At 46.8% G+C, this 8042-nt stretch overlaps 1 protein-coding gene across 1 annotated transcript; it reads right to left on the minus strand.

The window, feature by feature from the left end:
* Positions 1–94: 94 nt before the first annotated feature.
* LOC136545789 (homeobox-leucine zipper protein ROC6-like) lies at positions 95–3160 on the minus strand. Its single transcript, XM_066537764.1, has 8 exons — positions 3003–3160; positions 2765–2882; positions 2098–2661; positions 1877–1969; positions 1530–1766; positions 1246–1426; positions 710–1101; positions 95–616 (listed from the first exon to the last, which is right to left on the minus strand). The coding sequence occupies exons 1-8, from the start codon at positions 3158–3160 to the stop codon at positions 209–211; spliced, it is 2151 nt and encodes a 716-aa protein (XP_066393861.1). The 3' UTR covers positions 95–208.
* Between the last annotated feature and the right edge of the window lie 4882 nt (positions 3161–8042).

The raw sequence follows: 8042 nt of genomic DNA on the forward strand, positions 1-8042 counted from the left end.
ACATTATGACAAACCATCCTAACATAATCCATATTATTAAACCAACACAAATCCATGACAAAAGCAATAAAATGGAGAAAACGAGAATGACGATAATGTTCCGAAAAGGGGACTACCACGTCGATAACCGAGTCTAAATGTTTTTATTCTCTGGGCAAGTCTCAAATTTGGTAGAAGCATTATTCGGCATTGTGCCCGACCCCTTGCATCAAGCTGGGATGACGATGTTGGCCTTGACGGCAGCCTTGATCTTCTTCAATGCATGACAGAGCAGCTTGCCAACGTCGTCGAAGGCCCCATCAGCGGCATGGTTGTCAGACGGGGATGAGCCGGGCAGCAGCGCCTGACATGCCATAGTGAGCAGGGACCCAGCAGTGTTGTCGCGGCCGACGGGAGCGCTGGAGGAGCTCGGAGCATGGCGAGCCCTGCCATGGCCGTCCGGAAGGATGGCGAACCCAGACGGCATGAGGAAGACAGAGGCGTGGTCGCCACCGTCCATGACCGCACGCATGAAATCCTCTTCGAGGGGAGCGTAGACCACCATGGAGCATGACGCGTCGGTGCACGCCTGTTGCAAGATCAGCACCTTCTTGCTGTCGGTTCCATCGGTCATCACCTGCAACAGAATTGAATCAGATAGATATATATCCAGTGACTCTTTGCTGTGATAGCATTGCTAGCTAGAACGTACTGCAAATAATAAACTCACATTGGAGTATTGCACGGAGACAGCATTGCCATGGAGATGGCCCGTGGCCACAGAGTAGAGCTCAGTCACCGCCTCGCCATTGGCGAAGACGTCCCACTCGCCGCGGCTCTGGCCATCGCAGAGGTACTGGAACACAAGCTGCGGCGGCGTGTTCGGCAGCCACACCGTGGTGCTGGAGCTCAGAACCAGGTCAGCCACGCTGCCGGCTTTCTTCCAGGTCACCATGCGCACAGCTGCGTCAGTCCTTCTGGCGCCTGTGCCAGCGCTAGCAGGCCACTCGTAGAGGTTGCTGGACGGCTGAGTGACGGGACCAGAGACAGCCGAGTAGAAAACCGTCATCATCCTCTGTGCCAGCTCCAGGATCCCCCTCTTCCCCATTGACGAAATGGCAGCTGCAGTGGAAGCTTTCAAGAACAAAGCCGATATATATATCGCTCAAATGTTAGTGTTCCCAGCTAATTAATCCAAGAGTATATGAAAAGTGAAATCAGAGGTTATATATGGACAGTTTCCTTGTTGTCCATGACATGACTCACCTGTGTTGTCGTTGTCGCCTCTCGGGACCTGGATGGAGTGCAGAACAGCGAGGTATTCACACTGCCTCTGCAGCGACGCGAGCCAGCGATGCGCGCCGAGAGCCTTCCCAGAGCGGAGCAGTGGCCTGAACATTGTTGGCACTGCGGTCTCGTCGTACTCCGCGTGGACAACCCATGTGATCTGCAATGCACGAGGGAATTTCAAGCTGAAGGTCTGAATTCTAAAATATAATTACTGTTTATGGAGGGATTGTAGTAACAAGCTGGAGTTGGACTGTACTTACCTTGCAGTAGCCATTGCCCATGTCCTCAATGAGGCAGCCGGACGGCAGCAGCCTGCAGCCTGTGTTGTTTGCAACAGCGGCAGCATCAGCGGTGCGGCTGCCTAGCGGTCCAAGGATGCCGTCGACGGACACGTCCATCACAGCCCACTGCCCCTCGGCCACCCGCTTGTTATACCTCAGAAAGTTGATGCTGCGGTTGAGCAGACGTGGCGACTGCACCCACAGCTCTGCGTTCATCTGCAAGTGCTCGATCGGTGCTCCACAATGTCAGTTGAACGACCAATACATATATCGCTGGCTAAAAAAACACAGATGTCGAATGGAATATGCATGCGAACCGAACACACCAGCTGAATACGTGAACCCAAGACGCCACCGGAGATGGCACCATTGGCGGTCACACCAGCCACGATGCCGGGGAACATCTCAGACCAGCGCTTCTGATCGACAAACAACACAAACACGAACACCAAATTAAAGCCACTTTAGATGCATATTTAGCAGTGCGATTGCTGCAGGAATGCATGGATGGGAGAACGAAGATGTGTGTACATGTGCACGCACGTACCGCGTCTGTAAGCATGACGATGAGGTCGGCGACAAAGGCTCTGACCATGCCAGTCTTCCTGGTGGCCTCCATGATGAATCCGTCCGGGCAGAACCCATGGTGCACCGGGAGTGTCGCTTTCTTTTGGCACCCCAGGTAGCTGAGCTCCTCCCCGTCGGGGGTGGGCAGCCACAGCGGCTCCCCCTTGGTCGCGAGCAGTAGGAACTGGTCCATGGCAGCCTCCGCGTGCCTGCGGAGACGAGCAGCGCGGTCGGCCTTGCTGGCCCCTTCGCCGACGGACAGCACAGGGCGGCAGGCGACGACTGCTGGTGGGCGCCGCTCGGCTGGGGGTGCCGAGCGCAAGATCTGGTTGAGCAGGGCGGTGGCGTGTATGCACTCGACCCTGAGCCTCATGTTCTCCATCAGCAAGCGCCGGTTCTCGGCCGGCAGCTCGGCGGGCACCATTGCGCCGCCGCATGTGAAGCAGGAGTTGGTCAGTATGGCCTTGCGAAGCGACATGTTCTCGGCCGTCAGTGCAGCAGTCTCCCGCTGAGCCGCCTTGCTCTTCTGCACCACAGCCTTTGCCTGCAGGAATTTTGAAAGAAACTGCAACCGTCAGTTCTTTCCACTACTAGCTGTACATTTGATCATGCATGGAATGGAATGAAAAGATGTGTATGACTGTGACCTGCATCTGGGAACGCTGGTTTTGGAACCAGTACTGCACTTGCTTGCCCTCCAAGCCGATCTTTGCGCCGAGCGAGCACCGTGTCGGCTCGTCTGGGTGGTCATTCTGTTGGTATGCACTGCACAACACAAGACAGATATAAAGGGCTGGGCACTCAAGCAATTAACTCCAAAGTAATAAACCAAGAAAACATTAATTAATTCTTTCTCGTTTGATTTAATTGGTTCTACTGTATTACGCTCTGAGTTCTCGGATCTGCTCCGGAGTGTGGCGCTTCTGGCGTTTGGACGCCGTCTCGGGCTCTAGAGTGTAGTCCTCGTCGTTGTAGTCTTCATTATCAGTGTAATCAGTGTCCTCATCAGTATAAGCATTGACCTGCTGCTGCCCTTCCTCCATGGCTTTCCTTGTAATAGCAGATGAAAAGGTATGATCAGTGTCCTCATCACTATAGTAACTTTAAAGGGTAATGTTACTATACTTCCGGTTACCAACTAGGAGGTGATACTTCAATACATCTGAACCATTGATTTTTTTAATTTATAAATTAATTAGTTAAATAAATAAATATAGCCTAAGATATGATATTCGCATCTGACAATATCGGTATCCTGTATTCGAATTCGAACTATTGGTAAATAGCGCTATCCAAATTTCTTTTCCCATCTGTATCAATGATATGTTATGCATGATACAACTATCAATCCTATATCATGGTGCATGTGAACCCATCAAGTTACAAGGTTAAAGTTGGCCATGATAGGGTACCACAAAAGTTCTTTTTAGCAGGTTCATAATGTATACACCGTTACACTAACATACAAATTTCTATCTTAAAATTGGTTAAAAAAAGTACACAAAAGTCATGTCGAGGAATACGTCAAAATCGTTAAACAAGTCATGTAATAAACATGTAATGTTAACTATGGCTTTGAGTTATACATGTTCCATGACAGTTCGCTAACATTACCAACTGTGGCCGGTGGATTATATTTATGTACATGACATGTTACCAAATAATATGGTTTGTTATAATATTAACCAGCAAAAATATAGGGACATTACACGTTACATGCGTGATTAGAAAAACACGTTATATGTGTGAAAAAAATTGGCAACTAATGGAAGTTAGGGAAAAAAACACGCACATGAATAAAAAAATCACCGCCTAAGCCTAACATGCCGGCTAACATAGGAGGTACACGCGACACTATTAACATGGAGGCGTTACATGCATAAAAAGCTAATGTGCCGTGGTCTTCCCTTTCTCAACACGTTTCCCCCACGCGACACTGTTAACATGGAGGCGTTACATGCATAAAAAGCTAATGTGTCGTGGTCTTCCCTTTCTCAACACGTTTCCCCCTTGCTATAGTAGATCAGGGCGAACCGAGGGTGAGTGCTTTCCGGCGCCAATCTCGGCGGCTCCCCCTCGCCTCTGGTGGCCTCTTCGGCATTAGAGGGTGGGGGAACCTCGATTTAGGTGGTGAGCGTACATATCATATGCTACTAACTGAAGGTAATAGATGATTGTATTAACTGAAGGTAGTAGATGATTGTAACCATGCGATCTAATTAAATGAATGTCTCAGAATTGTTTTAGACTACCATAGCAAAATCCAACTTAAAAACACAAATAAAAATGAAAAAATCATCAATAGATACCTTTGAGGTAAGCCTCCCTTCCCTTCACCGGCACCAAGAAGAGGAAACTATTGGAATATGGTTCTTGAAAATTGGAATAGCAGCAGCCAGCGGGTATTTAACAATGTCTGTGGCCATGGAAATTACTAAATTGCCCATAAAAAGTTGAAGCACTAAATACAATTAAATATTAATATTAATATAATATAATATCCGGAAGCAGACAGTTATTAAGTGATATAGTACATTATTCATACTACTAAACTATGATGTATATATACATACATACATTAATTTTATTGAATAATCTAGATATCATCATCTTTGGCATTTATTTCTTTAGATGGTTCATTATGGCATGCTTCATTCTTGGTTGTCATAACTAGCACCATTTCACAACTTCTTATTTGCTTCACTGTGAGTTATAATTTCTTTTGGCAATGCTTAGCTGTGTCCAAACTAATGCCACCAATTTATCATAAGCACCACCGAGAAAAGATATGCAACATTAATATATTTGGTTTATTAAAAGCACCCTCTATCTCCTCATTCAAGAGAATTCTGAGCATGGGTGGCTCTTGCACATAGTGACGCATGTCATTGTCTATTTTGTAAAAAAGGCCTCTACATTTGAAAATTTCAAATCGCCGCCTGACTTGTTCTCTCTAAATGGTAACCGTGTTTGGGTATTTTATTACTAGAACCTTGATGTAAATTTTATTTCAACGTGAAGAAGCCAACATTCGGTAACCTTGTCATTTTGCAGCAACCTCCATGAAGTTTTGTGGAGAGCCCCCTACAACGGTATAGCCCAACCCTAGCGCAACACACAGTCTCATCTCTCCCTCCTCTTTCTCTTTCTTAGGACCAACAGCATGAGTGGCAACATCCTGGCTTGGCAGCAAATGGGAAGGTGGGCTTTACCGTGAGCATCGTCAGTCTACGAGGGCATTCAACAACAATCTTGTTCTTGGGAGAGTTGACGATTGAATGCCAAGGGATCAACACAATAATGATCTTTGATTGGGAAAAAAAGGAAAACACAGTAGCATATTTGAAAAATCTCTTGCAACATGGTGTGCTAGCGCAGCAGATGTAACATCCTAGATGTTAAAAAGCAACTAAAATTATGATCATAAGCATCATCAAGCATAATCAACAAGCATTGAAGCATTAATGCATTTCATGTTGCAAATATAGCATTTATATGTTGCATATATCGTGTTTCATATGTTGCACCAAGTGATGTCTATGTTAGTGATTAAGAATATTTGTGAATTTATATATGTGAATTTACTTAAACAATTAAAATTTTGTTAATATAAACTTTGTATTTTAAAGTATGCTCTTTTATATGGAACAAAAGTTTGTTTGAGTTTCCAAGTCAAAAATAATGAAATTTGAGCTCCAGAATTAATGCTGGCTCCACAGTCATTTTGATGGTTGTCCCTGAAAACCAGTTACTAAGTTAAACCTTTAGAGATTTATTAAGCCAATTTTCATAAATAAAACTTGTGCAATTTTTGTACCATGAATTGGTGTGAAGTGTGGACTTTGATGTTATGCAATTGCTTGTGATGTTTGTTTGATGACTGATCACTAATTAAATGCCAAAGTTTGCTAATCAAAACAATTTACAAAACCCTAAACCCGAGTTCAGTTTGGCAGTTTCAAAGTACCTATCTTCTTAATTCTAAATCTTCAAAACCGTCAACCTTTTGGTGTTGATCCTTTAAGTAAATTTGGAGATCGTTGATCAATGAAAAACTTTGCTTAAGACCGATCATCACGTTTCTGTGTAAAAATTTTGAGAAAATGAGAGAGGGAAAGGGGCCGTCAGACATGAACAGTAGGCGTCGGCAAGCAGCTGCCACGCAGCAGCCTGATCGCCATCACCGCCACCCTCGCTCACCGCCTTGCCCACGTGCGATGCATAGCTGCTTCCACGGATGGCTCCAAGCAGCTGTTGGCTTGCCCCAAAGCCTCTTCCGCACCGTTTTAAGCCACCCCAGCCGCCGTCTCCTCCCTTCCTCTCTCTATTCCGCCGCCAGACAGCGAGAGCTTGCCGACCAAATTCACCATGCTTGCTCGCCCTCCATCCAATTGCTCGTGCCTCCAACTTCGTCTCGCCCTTGTGCTTCGCCTACCTCTCTCCACCACAATCGCCCTCGGCGCCATTTGCCACCGCAGCCAACGGCGGATCTAGAAAATATTTTAGGGGGGGCTGAACAACACTGTTGCTCGATCTTAAGTCTCAGCCCCCCTACACTATAGAACTTTCCCTAAAAATTCATGGGGGCTCTATAGGGGGTTCCACTATTTCGGTATGGGTAGGGGGGGCTCGAGCCCCCCCCCCCCCGTCCCACCGTTGGATCTGCCCCTAACCGCAACCGAGCCGCCACGGTCGCCATGGGCACCTCACTGTGGTCAGCTCGCTCTGGAGCTCCTCTCGCCATCCCAGCTTTCGTTTCAGCTTCACCTTGATGCCATGACGCTCACCGGCTTTCTAGTTTTCCTTTCATCCACAGGACGCGCCAGAACATGACCTCGCCGTCTAGTTTGTGCCGCCGTGCTCGTCCTCACCGTCGGCAGCCGCATCCACACCGCCTCCACTTGAACCATCAAGCCGAGCATGCTCGTGGTGCGCTCCTAGCGCTGACCGTGCCCTCCATTTTATCTCTACCATGCCCTAGTGGCCGGAACACGTCGCGCTGCCGCGCTCTTCCCCGTCATGCCGCCATGGCCGTGGGCATGCTCGCGCGAGGCCTTAAGCCGTTCAACTAGTAACGTAGGCGTGTTTGCGTGAGTGAGGCGAGTGCGCTGGTGGCCTCCTCATCGCCGGTTGTCTCCGCCGCGTTGGAGCATCGCGGGGCCATCGTGGTCACTGCTATGCTCGTCGTGGAACCCTAGGTGTTCAACCAGTACCTTAGATAGATGCGCTATATCATGGGGTCACATTGGTGCCCTCCCCGTCGCCGGCCGACTCGTCGCTGATGAGTTACGCCGCTTACCCGCTGGCGCAGTCACGATCAAGGCAGGTAGGGTCGGTTCGACCACGGGTCCTGCGTGTCAGTGGCTGGGGGTAAGGGTGAGCTGGGTGAGAAAAGTTTTCGCCAGTTTATACTTTTTTAGAAAATGATTAAATGTGCTAATTTTATTTAATTTATAATTAAATAATTAGAGGCGATAAAAATGTGAAACTTTTTGTGTAGCTTTGCTATGATGTGATCTATAATAGAAAAATATTAGTTGATCATGATAAGTAATTCTGGTATGCTTAAAAATTGCATCTTTTAATACAAAAATGCTTGTTATATGATTTTTTATAAATAAAAGTAATAATCCTTTAATCATGAAACTTTTTGTGTAATATTAACCTATTAATATCTACCTTCACAAAAAGTTTGGTACTGTTTTAATAATTCTAACTTGGTTAATTAATTTAAGTATTTTTAAATGCCTTTTGCTCACTGTTCGCCTAAACGGTCGTTTAGCCCGTTTAAACACCGTGTAAACGCTACACGGTGGTGCGCCATTTCCGTTTAATCACCCGTTTTCCCCGTTTAATTGGCCGTTTAGCCCGTTTAATGGGATGTTTTGCCCGAATAATGACTAAACGGTAGGTGACCGACTGTTT

The sequence above is a fragment of the Miscanthus floridulus genome, chromosome 3 (assembly GCF_019320115.1).
Source record: "Miscanthus floridulus cultivar M001 chromosome 3, ASM1932011v1, whole genome shotgun sequence".
Classification (NCBI taxonomy): domain Eukaryota; kingdom Viridiplantae; phylum Streptophyta; class Magnoliopsida; order Poales; family Poaceae; genus Miscanthus; species Miscanthus floridulus.

Coding starts and splice junctions, on each gene's coding strand:
- LOC136545789 (XM_066537764.1), bottom strand. CDS start 3,160: ATGGAGGAAGGGCAGCAGCAGGTCAATGCTTATACTGATGAGGACACT. Junction 1,970..2,097: donor TCGTCATGCTTACAGACGCG/GTACGTGCGTGC, acceptor TTTGTCGATCAG/AAGCGCTGGTCTGAGATGTT. Junction 1,102..1,245: donor AGGCGACAACGACAACACAG/GTGAGTCATGTC, acceptor CTTCCACTGCAG/CTGCCATTTCGTCAATGGGG.